The sequence below is a fragment of the Zootoca vivipara genome, chromosome 1 (genome assembly GCF_965207765.1).
Source record: "Zootoca vivipara chromosome 1, rZooViv2.hap1.1, whole genome shotgun sequence".
Taxonomy (NCBI): domain Eukaryota; kingdom Metazoa; phylum Chordata; class Lepidosauria; order Squamata; family Lacertidae; genus Zootoca; species Zootoca vivipara.
The window spans coordinates 129209738-129232511 of record NC_142582.1 but is presented as its reverse complement, the minus strand read 5'-3'; the positions used below and the strand labels follow the sequence as shown (position 1 = coordinate 129232511).

At 46.0% G+C, this 22774-nt stretch overlaps 1 protein-coding gene across 3 annotated transcripts in view; it reads left to right on the top strand.

The window, feature by feature from the left end:
- The window catches only part of ARMH4 (armadillo like helical domain containing 4), a 43713-nt gene that overhangs the window by 16536 nt on the left and 4403 nt on the right, over positions 1–22774 (top strand). For all 3 annotated transcript variants that reach the window (XM_035103176.3, XM_088674566.1, XM_088674571.1), the window contains exons 4-7: positions 3236–3460; positions 10395–10682; positions 19991–20022; positions 21689–21823. In XM_035103176.3, the coding sequence (XP_034959067.2) occupies positions 3236–3460; positions 10395–10682; positions 19991–20022; positions 21689–21823 (680 nt within the window). The remainder of the gene's footprint in view (positions 1–3235; positions 3461–10394; positions 10683–19990; positions 20023–21688; positions 21824–22774) is intronic.

Genomic DNA, 22774 nt, shown 5'->3' with positions numbered 1-22774 from the left:
AACTGTGGTGCCCAGAACTGGACACAGTATTCCAGGTGTGGTCTGACTAAGGCAGAATAGTACTATTACTTCCCTTGACCTTGACACTATATTTCTGTTGATGCAGCCTTGAATAGCATTAGCTTTCCCCCCCTGCTGCATTACACTGTGGACTCATGTTCAGCTTGTGGTCCACCAAGACCCCTAGATCCTTTTCACATGTACTGCTAGTAAGCCAGGTGTCCCCCATCCTGTATTTGTGCATCTGGTTCTTCCTGCCTAAGTGCAGAACCTGACATTTGTCCCTATTGAAATTCATTTTGTTAGTTTGGGCCCAGTTCTCCAATCTGTTAAGGTCATCTTGAATTCTCTCTTCTGCAGCATTAGCCACCCCTCCCAGTTTGGTGTCTTCTGCCAATGTGATGAGCATCCCCTTAATTCCGCCATCCGAATCAGTGTTGACTCATGTTCAGCTTGTGATTTGTAAAGACCCCTAGATCACTTTCACATATACTACTGGCAAGCCAGGTGTCTCCCATCTTATATTTGTGCATCTTGGTTTTCCTGCCTAAGTGTTAAACCTTGCTTCCCCTCCCCTATTGAAATGCAATTTGTTAGTTAGGGCATGTTACAACCAAAGGTGGAGGAGCTTTTCGTATTTATCCCACCTGCTGGAAGAATCCAAATGGTCAAGGGCCAAATGGTCAAGGGCCTGGAAACGATGCCTTATGAGGAACGGCTTAGGGAACTGGGTATGTTTAGCCTGGAGAAGAGAAGGTTAAGGGGTGATATGATAGCCATGTTCAAATATATGAAAGGATGTCATATAGAGGAGGAAGAAAGGTTGTTTTCTGCTGCTCCAGAGAAGCGGACACGGAACAATGGATTCAAACTACAAGAAAGAAGATTCCACCTAAACATTAGGAAGAACTTCCTGACAGTAAGAGCTGTTTGGCAGTGGAATTTGCTACCAAGGAGTGTGGTGGAGTCTCCTTCTTTGGAGGTCTTTAAGCAGAGGCTTGACAGGCATATGTCAAGAATGCTTTGATGGTGTTTCCTGCTCGGCAGGGGGTTGGACTGGATGGCCCTTGTGGTCTCTTCCAACTCTATGATTCTACCGTATGATTCTATGATTCCACTGTACTCGATACAATACTGCTCTCCTTACCTATTAACAATTTTTGTTTATAATACCAACACCTGGGACACGTTAACCCTGTTGGCATAACATCCTTTGGCTCTTGCAGAAGTGGGAAAAGCGAAAAAGAGGATGAGTAATGCCTTTCGGTACGTGGGTCTCTGTTGTGTGCTGTGTTTACTCGACTGGTATATGTTTTACGCCTTTATTTTTATTTTTGGTGACTCACTGGTCCCGAATTTTTTTGCTCCCTGTTCCAGCTATTTTGGGATGGCAGCCACGGCGCTTTTATCAAGATACGTGTGCCGGCAGCTGATTCTTTACCCCCCCACCCACCGAAAAAAGCACCACTCAAATCACTAAAGGAAATTAAAAGAAGATAAATGCAGCAAACAAATAATGTGGCTGGCTGCTCCTGAGAAGAGAATGCCAGACTAGGCAGGATGGCTTGGCCTGAACTAGGACGACTGACTCATGATGATGCAAATCCTTTGGGAGAATACTTTGTTCCTAAACTCTAGTAAAGCATAAAGTTGCCTTAGTTAATAGCATCTGTGGGATGTAACCTACTGAGAGCAGTCAAGTACAACATTCCTTGTAATGGTAGAGAAGACATGCGGGGGAATGTTTGGTCCAGCCAGTCAAAAACTGGTGCTGGAGCATCCTTCCTTTGCACATGACTAGAGGTGAGCGTGACCTTACCTGTCCAGGTAACAAAAGGACAAGTCACACAGTACTCTCTCCCTCTTTTTCACTTCCTTCTTTGTTTGACCAGCTTCTTAGCTAGGAATGCTTTGCTAGCTTCTCAGCTAGCAGAAGCACTGGGATTATTCCCCCATATAGGGTAGATCCACATGTACATATTTGTAACTAAGTCTGCCTTCAGGAATCCAACTGTGAACTGATGTGAGTAAACCTCTTTTATTGACTTTGAGTAAGATTGTCATGTCTTTATTCTTTTAAGAGCGATTAAAGGGAACTTACCAGGAACATACAATTCAATACTGAATTGTATAATAGTGAGAGGCTTACACAAGCCTGCAACCAGCTATCCGCTGTGCATGTATGAAAGGGGAATGTAAACTCTGCTACATAAAGAAACTTGCTAGCGCAAGTTAGGAAGGATATTAATAAACAACATATCCTCTCCTGCCACCCTGAACATTTCCACAGCATCTTCCTTGGACGTTGCTTGTGAGTGATGTTCCGGGGCTAGTTACAGGTAGGTAGCCGTGTTGGTCTGAGTCGAAGCAAAATAAAAAAAAATCCTTCAGTAGCACCTTAAAGACAGACAGCCACCCGATCTTAAAAAACTCATCACCCACAATAATACAACCACCAGACTTAACATGGACACTGGTACCAGAGCCTGCAATAAACCCAGATGCCAACTTTGCTGCCACATACACCCGGACAACACCATTACTGGCCCCAACAACATCCAACATACCATCTCAGGACTATTTAATTGCTCATCCTCTAACATTGTGTATGCCATCAAATGCCAACAGTGCCCTTCAGCTCTCTATATTGGACAAACAGGCCAAACCCTACGCCAAAGGATAAATGGACATAAATCTGACATCAGGAACCATAAGACAGAGAAACCAGTAGGAGAACACTTCAATCTCCCAGGACATTCTATACAAGATCTCAAAGCAGCTGTTTTATTACAGAGAAATTTCAGGAACAGACTGGAAAGAGAAGTTGCTGAATTGGAAATCATTACCAAGCTTAAAACCATGGAGACACCTGGGATGAATAAAGACATTGGATTCTTATCTCATTATGCATGATCAAGCTTTCTTTAGCGCCTCAGCCCTTGCTCCCCCCCCCAGGACTAATTGCAGTCATCAGCAGTCGTTAACAGCCATCTACAGGTTTACCACTCCCATCAGCCCACCACCCATTCCCACCCCCCCACCCTCTGTATCTGTTTCATCTGTATCTGAAGAAGTGTGCATGCACATGAAAGCTCATACCAAAATAAAAACTTAGTTGGTCTTTAAGGTGCTACTGAAGGAATTTTTTTATTTTGTTCCGGGGCTAGTTTGTGCTCATTTTCCATGTGGATGTTGGGTACACACCAATCTCCTCTTTTCTCTTCCTCTTGCACAGGGTCCGTCACTGCCCTTAGCAGAGAGGAGGAGGAAGATGTTTCCGTTGCCAGCTCTCCTGCAACTCTGGGGGACCGGAGAGCGCAGGACGAAGGGATTCCAGGAGCGACCGAAGCCATGACAGTTCCACCGACCTTGGTGTCCTTGACGAAGAGGACCACTGTCCCAGCCACACACCGGATCACCACAGCTGCAACCTATGAGCTTGATAGGCTGGAATCAGAAGGTATCTATGTTAATGGCCTCGGATCTCGGTGCCAGACCACCTGCTCTACGTGCAGGAGGTCCCGGGTTCAATCCCCATTAGCATCTACAGGTAGGGCTAGGAGAGACCCTCCTGCCTGAAACCCAGTCAGTGTAGACCAGTGTTTCGCAAGCTTGCTTCCCCAGCTACGGTTGGACTACAACTCCCATGATTCCTGCTAGCTGGGGATGATGGGAGTTGTAGTCCAACCACAGCTGGGGACCTAAGTTTGAGAAACACTAGGTAGGCAACACTCAGTCTGGTGGACCACTGGTTTGACTTCAGTATACGGAAGCTTATCACGTTCCCAGGTCCAGTACAATTGCCGTTAAATTGTGGGTTTCGACTTTGCACCGGTTGAAATTGCCCAGATTAAATGCACCCAAGGCAGTGAGCGGAAAAGCTCTTTGTGCGCTGAGTTTTCCCAGTTTGGAAAGAGCTTTTGAACTCTCCTCCTTGCTTACTGCGCAAGTCCAGCTCAGCGCAGGGGCACTGGGATGCTCTTGCGAGATCTCACTGGAGCTCAGACAGCCCCCGTGAGATCTTGCGAGAGGAGCATCCCAGAACCCCTGTGCTTAAAAGCTCTCTGCTTTGCTTTGGAGGTAAATACCACTGAGAGCGCTGGCTCTGAAAGGTAAGGATGCCTGACCAGGACAGGATAGTAGTGCTTACATTTTGATTTCAGCAAGGCCTTTGACAAGGATTTGCCAAGTGTGCCTTGCTCTTAGCACGGTTCTCCCTTGCGTCCTGAGTGTCTCTGAAGCCCATGATACCTTTCATGAAGGCTGTTCTGCAATTGGAGCGCTCACAGGCCAGTGTTTCCCAATTGTTGGTGTTTATACTACATTTTTAAAGATTTGCCTTGAGACAGTCTTTTGTTGACCACCAACATGACGCTTTCCATTTTTAAGTTCGGAATAGAGTAGTTGCTTTGGAAGACGATTATCAGGCATCCGCACAACATGACCAGTCCCACGAAGTTGATGTTGAAGAACCGTTGCTTCGACACTGGTGACCTTTGCTTCTTCCAGTACATTGATATTAGTTCGCCTGTCTTCCCAAGTGATGTATTAAAATTTTCAGAGACACCGTTGATGGAATCTTTCGAGGAGTTGGAGGTGGTGTTTATAAGTGGTCCATGTTTCACAAGCATACAGTAAGGTTGGTAGTACAATAGCTTTGGAAACAAGCATTTCGGTTCCCATGCGAATGTACATAGTGAGATATGTACATTAGGAGGACTTTCTCATGTGGACTTTAAAAAAAAATAAGTCCACAAACTGATGAGAACGTAACATCGCCTGTCTTCCCAAGTGATGTGTAAAATTGTTCAGAGACACCATTGATTGAATCTTTTGAGGAGTTGGAGATGGCATTTATAAGTGGTCCATGTTTCGCAAGCATAAAGTAAGGTTGGTAGTACAATAGCTTTGTAAACAAGCAGTTGAGTAGAACTGGGGTGGCCAGGGTGGAAACCTGTTGTGGACCACAACTCCCACCCCTTGAAAACCCTGGCCATGTTTGGCTGCAGCTGCAGCCTGAAACATCTGGAGGGCACTGAGTTGGGGAAGGCCGAGTCCAGTTCCTGCTCTTTGTGGCTGTGCTACATCAGCTCTTGTTTACAACATGCTCACCAGAACGGTGTTATGAAAGCTGTTACCTGCCTGGGTCCTAGTGGGACAGATGGACTATGAATCATGGAGAGAGAGAGAGAGAGAGAGAAATATGATGTTCCAATTATGATTTTCCTTGCTTGCGGGTAAGACTGGGCTTGTTTCCTGGTTGTTCTTCCAATTAGCAATCACTCTTTGGACTGGGCTGCAGGCTTGTTCCTTTGATATAATAACCAGCATCCCATTTGGGCTGTTATAATTAATGTGCTAATGGGCTTCTGAGCAGGATTCGTTCCAAGGACAGGTTTCTTCCAAGCAACTTATTAAGAACCGCTGCAGCCTAGTGGGTGGTTTGTGGCTGTGTGTGTGTTGGAAGCAGTAATGCTTCTGAAAACTGTTGCTGGAAACATTGGGAAGGGATGGGCGGGGTAATAATAATAATAATAATAATAATAATAATAATAATAATGCTATTGTCACTTGGGTCCTGGATTTGGGCTTCCCATCGGGGCCATTTAATTTCAAAAATTCAAAAAAAAAACAAGAACCCATAATAAATAAACATTTAGGCTTGTCTAAATGTTTTCAGTAGGCACCAAAAAAGAGCACAGTACAGGTAGGGATGTGGGTGGCGTTGTGGTCTAAACCACTGAGCCTCTTGAGCTTGCCGATCAGAAGGTCGGCGGTTTGAATCCCCACAAGGGAGTGAGCTCCCGTTCCTCTGTCCCAGCTCCTGCCAACCTAGCAGCTCGAAAGCACGCCTATGCAAGTAGATAAATAGGTACCGCTATGGCGGGAAGGTTAACGGCGTTTCCGTGCGCTCTGGTTTCTGTCACGGTGTTCCGTTGCACCAGAAGTGGTTTAGTCCCACTGGCCACATGACCCAGAAAGCTGTCTGTGGACAAACGCCGGCTCCCTCGGCCTGAAAGCGAGATGACCGCCGCAACCCCATAGTCGCCTTTGACTGGACTTGACCATCCAGGGGTCCTTTACCTTTTACGTTTTACATGTACCTGTGTGATGTCAATAGCTGAATGTTGGGCTTGAATCCTGCTTGTAGGTTTCCCATCTTGCTAGTGACTGTGGGAACAGGATTCTGGATTAGATGAGCCATTGCCCAGATCCACCTGCAGTGCTGATCTTTTACAGTTGCGAAAGATCACCAGTGCAGTGCAAGGGTTGAACGTCAAATGACACTTCACCCCTTTCTGGCCTAGAATTCTGCAGGTTGGTGGGTTTGGCAGAGGTTTAGCAGTCATGCAGCAAATGGGGGAAATAAAACTCTGCATATCCAACATTTTTTTTGTGTGTGTGTGTGTGTATCTAAATGACCTCAGCATGGGGAATTCTGCCACTTAAAAACACCTCCTTTATCTTGACGCAGGAATTAAGATACAGAAGTGTTGAAGATTTGTATTTTTAAATATTTGTTCCTGCCTCTAGGGCACTTAGCATTTAAAGGAAAAGTTTGTGAGCAAAGCAGTAGGAGAATCGCCAGGAAATAACACTACATTGCATACCCAAATTGTTGTTGTTGTTTAGTCGTTTAGTCGTGTCCGAGTCTTTGTGACCCCATGGACCATAGCACGCCAGGCACTCCTGTCTTGCACTGCCTCCCGCAGTTTGGTCAAACTCATGTTCGTAGCTTCAAGAACACTGTCCAACCATCTCGTCCTCTGTTGTCCCCTTCTCCTAGTGCCCTCCATCTTTCCCAACATCAGGGTCTTTTCCAAGGATTCTTCTCTTCTCATGAGGTGGCCAAAGTATTGGAGCCTCAGCTTCACGATCTGTCCTTCCAGGGAGCACTCAGGGCTGATTTCCTTAAGAATGGATAGGTTTGATCTTCTTGCAGTCCATGGGACTCTCAAGCGTCTCCTCCAGCACCACAATTCAAAAGCATCAATTCTTCGGCGATCAGCTTTCTTTATGGTCCAGCTCTCACTTCCATACATCACTACTGGGAAAACTATAGCTTAAACTATACGGACCTTTGTCGGCAAGGTGATGTCTCTGCTTTTTAAGATGCTGTCTAGGTTTGTCATTGCTTTTCTCCCAAGAAGCAGGCGTCTTTTAATTTCGTGACTGCTGTCACCATCTGCAGTGATCAAGGAGCCCAAGAAAGTAAAATCTCTCACTGCTTTAGGAGAAAGCATACCCAAATTACCAGCCCTGTATTATGGTAACCAGGTGGAAAAGTGGTTCTTTACCTGTTGCAATTCCCTCTTCTACACACCAGTTAAATATGCAGAATCCTCTGTCTCCTTTTTCACCTGGTCACCTGACCTGTGCTCCAAACATTCTTATCACAATTTATATTCAGTTGGAGTCATTGGCAAATAAATTGCTGTATTTGGATTATTCCCAAGTGACCAAATAGCTGTTCCTCACAGAGGACTAGCTGCATGTTCCGCACCGGGGGGATCTGTGCAGCTCTCATCATCGCCAGCCAACACAGCCAGTGATCATGGATGATGGGTGTTGTAGTCTGAATGCAAATCATTGGGAGGGAGATGCATGTATATGAGGAGAAAACAATTAGAAGGCCATCTGAGCCCTAATTACAAACTGTTTGCCAAAAAGCAAACATTCTGTTGAGTCTCTGCAGTGCTGTTGAAAATGAGTTTGCAAAGAAGTTCATTTGGCTCAGCAAACATCTACCTTCTCTCTCTCTCTCTCTCTCTCTCTCTCTCTCTCTCTCTCTCTCTCTCTCTCTCCCCTGCATTTTCAAACAGCACCCAAAGAAACCCAAACTTGCGTGAAAGGCAGGGTCTTGTGTGATATATGAAAACTGCCTGATACTGAATCAGACCATTGTCTAATCCTGCTCAGTACGGTCTACACTGACTGGCAGCGGCTCTCCAGGGTGTCAGGCAGGGAATATTTCTCAGCCCTACCCGGAGATGCCATTGAAGATTGACCTTCTGCAGTGAGCTTCATGGCCAAATAGGAATTTGAACCCTGGCCTCTCAGATTCTCCTCTGATGCTCTAACCACAATACCACACAGCCCCTCATCTGGCGAATAACCCCTGCATACAAATCCGAATGAACACACAAGCTTTGTGGCGAGAAAATCAGGATGAGTATTCAGTAAAGCAGGTTGTTTTAAGGAACCTTTGGCTCAGTCGGTGGAGCACGGTGGCTCTTAATCTCAGGGTTGTGGGTTCGAGACCCGCGTTGGGCCAAAAGTTTCCTGCGTTGGACTAGGAAACCCTCTTGGTCCTAGCGTCCAGCTCTACCATTCTATGGTTCCGATTTAGTTGGATTTCTGCCTGCAGTTCGGTGACGACAACCTCTGCGCTGGCAAAACTTTTTCTCTGGAAGACCACACTGCTTCCCGCTGACCAAGAGATGGCAGTGTTTCATATTGTTTCTGAGAAATTTAACCAGGAGCAGAGCGTTAGGGCAAAATGTTTTAGGAGAAAGCAGAGCCATTCTATATAGAATCATAGAATTGTAGGGTTGGAAGGGACCCTGAGGGTCATCTAGGTCCAACCCCTTGCAATACAGGAATAGAATCATAGAATCATAGAATCATAGAGTTGGAAGAGACGACAAGGGCCATCCAGTCCAACCCCCTGCCAAGCAGGAAACATCATCAAAGCATTCTTGACATATGCCTGTCAAGCCTCTGCTTAAAGACCTCCAAAGAAGGAGACTCCACCACACTCCTTGGCAGCAAATTCCACTGCCGAACAGCTCTTACTGAAGTTCTTCCTAATGTTTAGGTGGAATCTTCTTTCTTGTAGTTTGAATCCATTGCTCCGTGTCTGCTTCTCTGGAGCAGCAGAAATAACCTTTCTCCCTCCTCTATATGACATCCTTTTATATATTTGAACATGGCTATCATATCACCCCTTAACCTTCTCTTCTCCAGGCTAAACATACCAGCTCCCTAAGCCGTTTCTCATAAGGCATCATTTCCAGGCCTTTAACCATTTTGGTTGCCCTCCTCTAGACGTGTCCCAGTTTGTCAGTATCCTTCCTGAACGGTGGTGCCCAGAACTGGACACAGTACTCCAGGTGAGGTCTGATCAGAGCAGAATACAGTGGTACTATTACTTCCCTTGATCTAGATGCTATACTCCTATTGATGCAGCCCAGAATTGCATTGGCTTTTTTAGCTGCTGCATCACACTGCTGACTCATGTCAAGTTTGTGGTCTACCAAGACTCCTGGATCCTTTTCACATGTACTGCTCTCAAGCCAGGTGTCACCCATCCTGATAAAAAAATAAATAAATCTCCAGGCTGCGCTAATCCATGGAGGAAATAGCCACTAGCTACTTACGATGGCTCGGCTCGGCTTCCACAGTTGGAAGCCGCCAAGAGCAGTTTGCTGGAAGGAATCGCAAGAGAGGAGAGCGCCCTTCCTTGCCCACGGCTCCTGCTTCCGGGCCTCCCAGAGGTATCTGATTGGCCACTGAGAGCAGGATACGGGACCTGATGGCCCAGAAAGACTTATGTTCTTCCTGAGGGGCTTCTCCCTGCAGATTTATCCTGCAATATGTCAGTTTAAGGAGCTTCTGGGTGAGATCCCATGGCCAGAAATACTGAAAGGGATGGGAGTTATTAAACCACTTCTTAAAAAATAAGAACATATTTGAACCCTGGTGATATGGCCAACTATCGCCCAGTCTCAAATCTTCCATTCTTGGGCAAGGTGGTTGAGCAAGTGGTTGCTGAACACCTCCAGGAACGCCTGGAAGAAGCGGACCATTTGGATCCCTTCCAGTCGGGATTCAGGCCTCATCATAGGACTGAAACTGCCTTGGTCGCACTGGTTGATGATCTCCAGCTGGCTAGGGACAAAGGTGAGAGCTGTTTCCTATGGTAGTTCTGCTGGATCTCTCAGCGGCTTTTGACACCATCAACCAGAACATCCTTCTGGACCGTCTAGAGAGGTTGGGAGCTGGGGGCACTGTCATACAGTGGTTCCGCTCCTTCCTCCTGGGCCGTGTTCAGAAAGTGGTGGTGGGGGATGAGTGTTCAGACCCCTGGGCTCTCACTTGTGGGGTGCCTCGGGGTTCCGTCCTCTCCCCCATGCTTTTTAACATCTACATGAAGCTGCTGGGAGAGATCATCGGGGGTTTGGGCTGGGTGTTCAACAGTATGCAGATGATACCCAGCTCTACTTCTCTTTCAAATCAGAACCAGTGAAGATGGGATACTGAACCTCAGCCTTTCTGCATGGATGCTGTTCCACCTTGCTGCGCCCATCCCTATTGTGCACTCCAATTATATCAATGGACTGCTGTGTCTTTCTCAATATTGTGCTTGTTTTTTTAATCTCCTGCCTGTCTAGAGGAAGAGGAGGAGGAGGAGGAGGAAGAGGAAGAGGAGGAGGAGGAGGAAGAAGAAGAGGAGCCGGAGGAGGAAGAAGATGAGGAAGACGATGGCAACGAAGAGGAGAGGGACCCAAGTTCCATGGAGGAAAGCTTGGACGAAGACGCCAACCTGTCCAGCTTCACTCTCCCTGGGGAGACATCTCAGGAACCCCTGGAAGGGCTCGAGAACCCAGCCGGGGAGCTCTCGGGGGTCTCCTACCAAGTGCCGAGCGCCATCGAATGGGAACAACAGAACCAAGGGCTAGGTAAGCAAAATGCGTTCCCTGCGTCGGCGGGCGAGTTTTGTGGCAGCGATCCCTTGAAAGTTTGCCTGGGGGGTGGGGGTGGCGTTCATCCTCGCAAACAGGACACCCGCACCCCAAAACCCCGTTGTAAATGTTTCAGGCAGCAGCTCAAAGTTAAGGCAGATGTAGGTGATCGACACCCTTTTTTTTGCACCCTGACTGAAACACCGTTCCAGTTTAGGGAATTTGACATGCTGCAATGTTTGCCTGGTGTTTGGAGCCTGTTCTTTGGGGATTCGAGGTTGGGGAAGGCATCTAAATAGGGCTGGGCAAACCTGTCCGTTCCAGTCCGTCATTTCCCCTCGTTTTGTAAAATATTAAACCATGCTTCTAGCCCTCATGATGGGTGTTTGTGCACAAGGCAGCAGCTGGGAAGGACTTCCAGCGTTTGGACCACTGTTCTGTTTGTTTTCTTTTTCTCTTTCCTATTCCTCTTGTTTTCTCTTGGTATTTTTAACATTTATAAAAAGCTGGGGGGGGGGGCGTAGAGAAAGAACTCATTTTCATTGGACTGAGCAGGACACAAACAGGAAGGGGACATGAAAGGCAGCGTAGAAAGGATCTCCCAGGTGGGAGATGAGAGGGTCTACATCTCTGTTTGTGGATAAATGATGAGATATATATAATATAAAGATGGTGAAGGACCTTATCGGTATTCCGCCCCCCATCTTTCTCTGTTTTCTCTCTTGCTTTTATATCTTTTAATATTCTTGTTCTCCAAACTAGTTTGATCCTTATTGTATTTTACGTCAAAAATCGTCTCTCTCCTTCTCTATATATAACGGAAAAAGTGGGGAATAATAATAATAATAATAATAATAATAATAATAATAATAATAATAATAATAATAATGGGGAGGTGGTTCTTGAGTTATTGGAGTCGTGAACTTCACAAGGCTTTACATGTCAAAGCCAACACTTTTAATTGGACTTGGAAACTAACTGGTAGACAGTGCAGTTGCGCCAGGACTTATATATATATTTAAAAAACCAGAACAAAAACAGGAGCATTATGTGTGATGCAAAAGTCTGCATAGCAGCACAGACATCAACAAACCATGTTCCTATCATCACAAGACCTTCCTTCCATTTATGATATTTTGCCCTTTTTGTGTGAAAAGCTTGGATGGGTGGGCCATCTCGAAGGGAAGGGCTATGAAAACCTCCCGCAGAAGCCTTTCTTTTCAGTAAACAAATCAATCACATTTTGTTTGCCCCGGGACCCCAAGAGAGGGTTGCGCTGGAATCCATTAGGAAAAAAAGTAATGTACGAATGTGTAGTTCTCGGTTTCCAATAACAGGATAATTGCCTGCGACCTCGAGCGGCCCGTTGCCTTTCAAAACTTGGAGTTCGGCATTAATCAGCAGGGGGAATCAATAGAGCTGGTCTTTACAGAGAGGTCTTTCTGGCATTGGTTCCTGATAAATAGAGATCAAAGCGCTTCCCAAGCGCCAAACTGTTTCCCATTAGTCTATTAGCAATTTGGAACCACCTGGCATCTTGCTGTCAGTAGCGGCTCAGCAAGAAGGTTTATTGATCCATGGGGGATCATGGCACAGTCTTCTCCTACCTGGTGCCCTCCAGCTGCCAAGAAGGACACTGGAAAGCTGGAAGGTGTGCAAAGCGACCATTTTTAAGGCTCTAGTCCTCAGCCTCTGATCTCAACACATTGCTGGATTGACGCATAAGCTGAACAAGCTATAGCTTAGGGCCCCTCTCTCTTGGGGGGGGGGCAAAAAATGAAAGGAAAACAAAACTGGATGTACATTTCCAAAATATAAGATAAAAAACAAATAAAATAAAACTTACATACAGCAACAGTGTTTAGTGTTGTGTAGGCTCCTATGATGTAAGTCATGGGCCCCGCCTGCTAGCCTGCTCCCTAAAACATCACTGCTTTGCTCCTTTCTATATATAGGGTGCCTACATTCTGCATGGACTGGTCGCATGGCAACGTGTGGCATGCAGTTGTACCTAGAATCATAGAATCATAGAGTTGGAAGAGACCACAAGGGCCATCCAGTCCAACCCCCTGCCAAGCAGGAAACACCATCAAAGCATTCTTGACATATGCCTGTCAAGCCTCTGCTTAAAGACCTCCAAAGAAGGAGACTCCACCACACTCCTTGGTAGCAAATTCCACTGCCGAACAGCTCTTACTGTCAGGAAGTTCTTCCTAATGTTTAGGTGGAATCTTCTTTCTTGTAGTTTGAATCCATTGCTCCGTGTCCGCTTCTCTGGAGCAGCAGAAAACAATCTTTCTCCCTCCTCCATATGACATCCTTTTATATATTTGAACATGGCTATCATATCCCCCCTTAACCTTCTCTTCTCCAGGCTAAACATACCCAGCTCCCTAAGTCGTTCCTCATAAGGCATCATTTCCAGGCCTTTGACCATTTTGGTTGCCCTCTTCTGGACATGTTCTAGCTTGTCAGTATCCTTCTTGAACTGTGGTGCCCAGAACTGGACACAGTACTCCAGGAGAGATCTGACCAGAACAGAATACAGTGGTACTATTATCTGTTATCTAATATTAAAGAGTGCTTGCAGACTGATGGTCAGGCAGCATAGACTAAGGGTATGAGTCTTATGCCTGCTGATTGATTTCATGTAATACATAATTTATTTATTTTGATCCCATTATAAAATTGCTTTAGAAAAATATTCATCTTTATTATTTAGTAGGCCTACCCAGTGGCACCTCTAGCTGCGGACTTAATCTGTTTCAGGGTGCCGTCCGCAACTGGGGCGCCTCTTCTGCGCATGTGCGCACGGCACGATTGAGCGTCTTTGCGCATGCGCGAAGCGCGCAGATCGCTTCTGCGCATGTGCACATGGTGAACCCGGAAGTAAATACTTCAGGGTTTGCCGCGTTCGTAAGCTGAAAGTCCATAACAAGAGCGGAATGCAACTAGAGGTAGCACTGTATTATTATTTACTAGTACAGTTCCCTATTACTCCCACTTGGTATTATAATACTATATATAAATATTAGAATTATATTAAATATTTTACTTACTTATAAAGGGCCCCATTACCTTCAGGAGCTTCAAGCCTAAATCCAGCCCTGCATCGCCCTGTGGAGACCAGAGTCCTGCATGTATGTATTTGTCGTGTATAAGATACAAAATAGGGGACCCAGGTGGCGCTGTGGGTTAAACCACAGAGTCTAGGGCTTGCTGAAGGTTGGCGGTTCGGATCCCTGCAACGGGGTGAGCTCCCGTTGCTCGGTCCCAGCTCCTGCCCACCTAGCAGTTCGAAAGCACATCAAAGTGCAAGTAGATAAATAGGGACCGCTCCGGCGGGAAGGTAAACGGCGTTTCCGTGCGTTGCTCTGGCTTACCTTCCAAGTCCCGGACTGCAGAATCCGGGACTGGCAGCCGTGTGACACCGGAAGTTGCGTCAATGTAACTTCTGGTGTCGTTTTGCCCTTCTATGGGCACCAAAAATGGCCGCCGCCGACACCGGAAGTCGCGTCTATGCACTTCCGGACATGCGGAGATGCGACTTTTGAAGCCGGCGGCGGCCATTTTTGGTGCCAATAGAAGGGCAAATCAGAAAGAAAAAAATGGCCGCCGGCAGGAGAAAATAATGGAGAAAAACGGGAGATGAAGTGATACGGGGGGCCACCGGGAAAAGGTAAGTAAAATCAGCGGTTTCCCGGGGAAAATGGGGTACTTGGCAGCTATGTGCTTTGGTTCGCCAGAAGCAGCTTTGTCATGCTGGCCACATGACCCGGAAGCTGTCTGCGGACAAATGCTGGCTCCCTCGGCTTATAGAGCGAGATGAGCACCGCAACCCCAGAGTTGGACACGACTGGACCTGATGGTCAGGGGCCCCTTTACCTTTAAGGTATAAAATGTAGTGAAATAGCTCTAAGCACCCAGATCTGAGCTTGTAGCAAGGGGGCTCAGGCATGTCCTATCTAGGTGAGTTCACATGGCGAAAGAGAACGGGAAAAGGAGGAAACGTAACTTCCTTCCTTTCCAGGAGAGGGGTGTGGCCTAATTGAGTCTAGGAATACACCTCTGTGGCCTTAACCCTTTCATGCATTAACTAGCTCCGTGCCCTCTGGTTGTATTTGACTACAATTTCCCACACGAGCTTCTGAGCGTCTGAATGACTCATGAGATCTTAGCGGCACTTTCACCTTCTTTGAAAACCAAATTTTCATTTTCCTCCGCTCAGTTGCACAAACTCTGCTCTGGTTCATTATCCCCCATTATCCCTTTGAATGTTAATGAATAGCTGCGGTTGTAATTGCAGCCTTGGTGGGAAATGTCACTTTAACACCACTCTGTGTTTACAAAGCCCCGGCGTTTCTCTAAATGGGGAAAGGTGGAATAATGATTGCTTTCACTCGGCCCCGTGATGGATATGTTAAAAGCCGGCGCTCGTGAGAGAGGAGCTTCCCTGTGATTACGGGAACCAGAAAGTGTCTGTCAAAAGTCTGGCACAGATAAATTGTTTGGCATGATGTGCGGCCAGAATCCGATTAGGACCTGGGAGACAATGGTTCAGCTGCCGCACTCACCCGGGAAATTCATACGATGACCTTGACCTAGTCACCATCTCTCGGAGGGAGGGAACTGGGTACACCACCTTGAGCTACCGTGAGGGTGGGATGTTAATGTAACATATAAATTTAAAAAAATCATAGAATTGTAGAATGCAGGAATGTGGAACTGTCTCATACAGGGATCGAACCTGCAACCTTGGTGTTATCAGGACTACACTCTAACCCAGTGAGCTATCTAGGCTTCATGTAAAATGTGGGAAGGTTTTCTACCACAGTTTTACTTGGTTGTCTTTGCTATTTAAAATGTGTGGTGTCCCCCCCCCCTCTCTCTCTCTCTCTCTCTCTCATCAGATGGACATTGCAAACCTAGATGTTTTGCTATTAATCCAAAGCGGGGAGGTTAATATTTACCCTGAACCCTGTTAATCTTTTTAAAAGTTGTCAATGCAACTTGCCATGGTTGATTCCATAAGTCATGGGCTTATGCCGCAGGCATGTCCAAAGTCCATTTTGGGGACCTAATCTGGCCCTCCAGTTGATTAAATTTGGCCCCCCATGGCAGTATATGTCCTGGGGTAAAATCCCCCCCCAAAAGCTCAGCAACTTCAATCCTAAAAAAAAGTTCAACAGCTTTGGGGAAAAATTGTAAAAGAAGCTCAACAACTTCAATCCTAAAGAAAGCTCAGCAACTCTGGTTGGCCCTCACGGATGTTCACTTCATCAAATCTGGCCCTCTTTGAAACAAGTTTGGGCACTCTTACGGCCTGGCGTTTTATCTGAGAGAATGAACTGTCTCCCTACAGCCTTATCCCCATTCCAGGTACCACATAATACCAGTTCTGCATTTGTAAGAAATTGACCCCCACTGCTTCCTTTTTTCCTCCAGAGATTTCCCTGCAAAAGCCTGCTCTTTAAAGCTCAATTGGAGCAAACAGCAATCCGCAGAAAAGCTAGGCGCTAAATGAATGAACACTAAAGAGCTGGTTTTTGTGGGGGAAGCGTGGGGCGCTGAATAACTGAATACTGGTCTATCTTTAAAAAAAAAAGATTTAGGAAAGTCTGCTAACAGTAAACATCGAGGTAGCTTGTCATGTGGCTTGGTTTGTTCTGCCTCTAGCAAAATTCAGTTTTGTTCATGATCGTGTTGTAAATTAGGAATTGAGCATTCAGGTGTTTTTTAAATCAGCGGCTGGCTGGTGCCTAGCCAAGATTTCACACTGTGCCGCATGTTGTTATGGCTAATGGCTCAAACAGTAACACGACTGCACGGAACTGATCAAGGGGAAAGAATAAAAAAGCAGAGAGAAGAGAAAGTAATATTAATAAGGGATCTTTCTGTCTAACAAGGAATGATGGCTTTTGTTGATTAAATCTAAAGTTTTTTCACGATTCCTCTCTCAGAAAGGGCACCTGCTTGGGGTATTGAATAATAAGGAAACTGATTTCAATTAAATTGATTAATTGGAGAAAGGCAGAGACTAATACGCTAAAAATGATTTTATTGGGAAATGGATGTTGGAGAGCTGAGTCACACCTAATGAAAGCTGCCAGAGATCATAGGTGTATATAGGAATTGCAAATATTTTGTAGCCTGCCTTCTGTTCTTTCATTTGATATTTCTTCCAAAGAAAGAAAACATTATTGGCAATTAATTAAGTTACACAAGAAAAATTATGTGCCGAAGAAGGACTTCCAGTTGAAAAAGACAAAACTTGTTCCTATAGCTGCACATATAATTATAAGCACTCATCTTCATAAAAGAAACCCCTATTAATATTCTGTGTACACAATTCATTATTGCAACAAATTATTAGGTTTTAATGAGGGTGAAAGAGGAGAGCGCAAAATATGGTCTGAAGCTCAACATCAAAAAAACCAAGATCATGGCCACTGGTCCCATCACCTCCTGGCAAATAGAAGGGGAAGAAATGGAGGCAGTGAGAGACTTTACTTTCTTGGGCTCCTTGATCACTGCAGATGGTGACAGCAGTCACGAATTCTTGGGAGAAAAGTGATGACAAACCTAGACAACATCTTAAAAAGCAGAGACATCACCTTGCCTACAAAGGTCCGTATAGTTAAAGCTATGGTTTTCCCAGTAGTGATGTATGGAAGTGAGAGCTGGACCATAAAGAAGGCTGATCGCCGAAGAATTGATGCTTTTGAATTATGGTGCTGGAGGAGACTCTTGAGAGTCCCATAGACTGTAAGAAGATCAAACCTATCAATTCTTAAGGAAATCAGCCCTGAGTGCTCCCTGGAAGGACAGATCGTGAAGCTGAGGCTCCAATACTTTGGCCACCTCATGAGAAGAGAAGACTCCCTGGAAAAGACCCTGATGTTGGGAAAGATGGAGGGCACTAGGAGAAGGGGACGACAGAGGACGAGATGGTTGGACAGTGTTCTCGAAGCTACGAACATGAGTTTGACCAAACTGCGGGAGGCAGTTGAAGACAGGAGTGCCTGGCGTGCTATGGTCCATGGGGTCACTGTAGCTTTGCTTCTCACAGTGAGGGAACCGCCAGAAGGCCCTCGGTCCTGGGCCTCAGTGTCCGGGTTGAACGATGGGGGTGGAGACGCTCCTTCAGGTATACTGGACTGAGGCCGTTTAGGGCTTTAAAGATGATCCTCAGGGTTCCTTCCAACTACACGAGTTGATGCCGCCCATCTGACTGGATTGCCCCAGCCACTCTGGGCAGCTCCCAGGAAATCAAAACGTCAAACACAGTCAAACATCACTGTGTCAGCAGTGGGGTTTGTGTGTGAGGTTTCAGTAGCCAAGGTATATACAGTATAATGCCAAGGCCCACTGAGCCTCTTGGGCTTGCTGATCAGAAGGTTGGCGGTTCAAATCCCTGTGACGGACTGAGCTCCCGTTGTTCTGCCCCAGCTCCTGCCAACCTAGCAGTTCGAAAGCATGCCAGTGCAAGTAGATAAATAGGTACCACTGCGGCAGGAAGGTAAACGGCATTTCTGTGCACTCTGGTTTCCGTCATGGTGTTCCGTTGCGCCAGAAGTGGTTTAATTCTGCTGGCCACGTGACCCGGAAAGCTGTCTTTGGACAAACGCCGGCTCCCTCGGCCTGAAAGTGAGATGAGCGCGGCAACCCTATGGCCGCTTTTGACTGGACCTAACTGTCCAGGGGTCCTTTACCTTTACCTGTAATGTCACCTGACCTCAGTTGAGATGCTTTTCATGTCTACATCAGGCAAATAAACTTCATAGTACTTCCTGTGTGTGTGTGTGTGTGTGAGTGTGTGTGTGTTTGTGTGAATCATCTCTGATATCAACATCTGCCCCTTGATCAAAACCTCCTGCCAGATAGAAGCCCATTGATTCATCTTCCCTGGAAGGGACAGCCTTTCATTTATGCGATCACAGCGTGTGTTCCTAAGGGGAGCCTCGCTTTATCTTCTGTAGGCTTAACAAAAGGAACTCCCTCCGTTCCATCACTTTGATTGCGCGGAAAGTAGCACAGATGGTTTGTAAGTGCTACCAGGAAAGGCGTTGCTAAGCTGGCAGGTGAGACTGAGACACATTGTGGTTCAAAGCCCCCCACATCTGTTGTTGCTTGGGAGAGAAAATGGACATATGAAGGTATCATGGGTCTTCGCAGTCTAGCCTTGCCCCCTGGCCCTCTGTGTGCATGCCTATAATGTTCAGGGAGTGTGGCTGCAGGGGGGCTTGGCAGTAAGGGCAGGGGACCCCTTTACCTCCTCTGCCTATGTTAGGGCAAAATTCTGGGTGCGAGAATGCTCAGCCACCCAGCTCATCAGGCAAGGGCCTGTGGTTGTTGCGGAGTATAAAAGGAAGGAGTCCAGCCACGATCCGGAGCAAACAGCAAGGTTTATTACTGCGCAGCAGGTTCAATGCCAGACTGAACACCATGAACAGGGCTGCAAGAACTTTTAAAAGTTCCCACCACCATCCCATAATGCACATCGAAAGCATCATACATACATCACTTGTGACAGGGTAAAACGTCAGAAAAGGGGAAGGTGCAAGGGGCATTAGCACACAGGTAAACAGGAGGTAAACAGGATTAACATAAGGTAACAATGCACAATGTCCCAGGACATTGATAAGCAAGTACTGTACCAGTAAGTATCTGGGAGGGGACCCTTGAGTACCTGGCGGGGAAAAACAATGGGTCCAGGTGTGTGTATTGCCTCTGGCTTCGGAGGGCCGGGAATGGCAGGAGATGGTACCTGAATGGATTATGGATATGCAGAGGAGCACCACCCTGGCTACGTGACCTCTTGCTTAAAGGATTATGGCTGTTCCCTGCATCCCCGAGAGCCCTTGGCCAGAGTCGCAACGGGGGTTTCATTTAGAAATACAGATACACGGTATTCATTCATCAAGAAATATGGTTACATAGAGTCTCAGGCAACAGAGAAAGGGTAGGAAAGGGAGCCTTTATTACACAGGGCTTGATCTTGAGGGGTTCGTGTTGGTGCGATACTAGAGTGGTGTTGTAGGATCAGACGGGGTTCCCTTGAGGGCATTTGTGCCAATCTTGATTCCCAAATGAAGCCTCGTTTGGGTGCCCCCCCCATAAAATTCCCTAACAGCCTACATTCCTTGAATCTAGATATATGTGATCTGAAACCCGCTATGCAAACTGCAGTAACTTTTAACAAAGCTGTTTTTTCGATCTCACGCCCTCCTGCTAGTGCTGCTACTGCTACAGTGCTGTTCTAAGGTATATGACTGCCATTAACATTTATGTCATTGGTTTTCTAGTGAGAAGCTGGATGGAAAAGCTAAAAGATAAGGTAGGGAGATCTTCCTTTGCCTCGCTTTGTGTTTGTTTGTTGTTTTTTTTGATTAATATTTTATTAATTTTCCAACAAAAGATTAACAAGATTTTGAGACAATAAGAAAAAAGACAAATACAAAAACAGAAAATAGAAAAATACAAAAAAGAAACAAAAACCAAAAACATATACATCTTATCTTCATCACAGTGTAAATTGGGACCTCCTCGGGTTCCCGTCCCATCCCTGTGTTTCTTATACACATTTCTAAGTAGCAAATTCTACCTTCAAATAATCACCTTTTATAATACATCTCTTATTTTCCTGTTCTAAATAACCTCTTCAACTATTCCACAGTTTTATTTACCTCTTAATTTCTAATCTAAAATATTAAAGGGCGAAATTTGTGGTTTCTGGTTCAGGGGGCTCCTTCGGGATGGGCAGCTGGAGAGCGGATCCTGGCATAGGTTTGAAGGGTGGCGGTGATGACCTTCTGCTGTTTGCAGAAATTTGAAAGCATTGAACGCTCAGCTGGTCATGGAATCTCCTAACCCTGTTGACCTCCATCCTGTTGCATCCGAATTGGGCCATTTTCAGTCTCCTTCCTGGTTCTCAACACACACAGCTCACAACCATGCTTCCATAGGAGCCGCTTGCTGAGAGTCTTTGGATTTGTTTCTCCTCTCTGAGAACCAGAGAATTTTGACCGTGCCAGTGCTCTAGTCAGCTGCTCCCCACGCTGATCAAAACTGATCGGAGTAATCCGAAAGACATCCATGCTGATCACCGCTAGCCAAAATGGAGAACGTTTGTGGTCCTTCTAATGCTGCTAAGGCCCCAAGTCCCATCAGCCACTGCCAGGAGCCGGGAATTCTGGGATTTGGAGTCCATCAACATCTGGAGACCACAGTCTGGGGGGGGGTAAAATAATTTTTATTTGATTTTACAGATATAAATTTACAACAAAACCAATTACAAATCCATGTAAAGAGATCTCTCTGAATCTCCCCGTTACCCACATTTTTTGTCCATCTAGTTTACCCATAGCCTTTGTTACCTTACAAGTGAGATTTAAATCCTGCCAATGTTCCTATTTGCTTACAGTGGTCTCTTAAATAACTTATAATTTTTTTCGTTCTTTTTAAAAGTTCTTGTCTTCTTGGTTCCTGAGCTTTCCGGCTAGCTTTGCCATTTCAGCATTTGTTCTTCTGTACACAAATGTACAGTAATCTCAACTAGGGACAGGGCCTTTTCAGTATTGGCCCCAACTTGGTGGAACGCTCTCTCACAGGAGACCAGGGCCCTGCAGGATTTGACATCTTTCCGCAGGGCCTGCAAGACGGAGCTGTTCCGCCTGGCCTTTGGGTTTTGATTTGGGCCATTTTAAAACGAGGCTGCATTTTAAAACAATTTCAAATCTAAATTGTATTTTAATCTGCATTTTAATCAATTGTTTTTCTTTCTTTTACATTTTATTGTAATTTTATTGATGTCAGCTGCCCTGAGCCCGGCTCTCACTGGGGAGGGTGGGGTATAAATAAAAATTTATTAACATTATTATTATTATTATTTCAGACATATACTTATGTATGTGTTTGCCTTGTACACTTGTGAACATTTATTTTTTATATATAAGACCTTAGAATTCCTATAAGTGGCCTCTTTTCCCTACCCTCTCCTGCAGGCTGGTTACATGTCTGGCATGCTGGTGCCAGTCGGGGTCGGCATTGCCGGGGCCCTTTTCATCTTGGGCGCGCTCTACAGCATAAAAATCATGAACCGCCGGCGAAGGAACGGCTTCAAGAGGCATAAGCGAAAGGTAGGCTGATAACCCCCGCAGAGCTTCTCAGCCTTTGTGATGCTCTGAGGCCCCAAACAATTTTGGCTCGTGGAAAGTGCCACTCTGAAGGGCAACACCGACAAACCACCTGTGGCTGTTTAAACTAATAGAATTTTCTACTTCCTCTTCTTCTTTGGCGATCCCTCGTAGCCGAGTAAGATTGTCTTCCATAAACACGGTTTTAACAATGGGTCCGTAAGTGAGTGTGGAGGCCAATTCTGGATTCACACGTCCTTCCACAGTGGGGACATTGGTTTCTGGGCGGGAGTTGATCCCGGTGTGGATTTGCCAAGCGTGCCTTCCTCTTAGCACGTTTCTCCCTTGTGTCCTGAGTTCGAGTGTCTTCAAAGCCCCTGACACCTTTGGTAAAGGCTGTTCTCCAACCGGAGCGCTCGCAAGCCAGTGTTTCCCAGTTGTCGGTGTTTATACTACATTTTTAAAGATTTGCCTTGAGAGAGTCTTTAAACCTTTTTTGTTGACCACCAGCATTACGCTTTCCATTTTAGAATTCGGAATAGAGTACTGTGGTGCCTCGCTAGACGAATTTAATTTGTTCCACAGGTCTTTTCTTATAACGAAAAATCCGTCTAGCGAATCCCATAGGAATGCATTGAATTTTTTTTTTTGAGGAGCAGAATTTACTGAGGCTGTCAGGGGCCTCATAGGAGATCCTGGCAATCACCTGGCGCCCACAGACCCTGCGTCGGTGACTCCTGCCTCAACACATGCGCTTTAGGATTGCAGTCTTCAATCAACTGGGTCTAGCGAGCTGGAAATGTATGGAATTGTTAGGCGACACTTAGGCTGCATTCACACTGCAGTTTCTCCCGCTTCCTAACTGCCTGTCATGACTTAAAAGGCACTTCCGGAAACACAGCGGGAGACAGCGCAAGCTGAGCACTCATTTCCGTGTCGCGGAATGAGCATGTC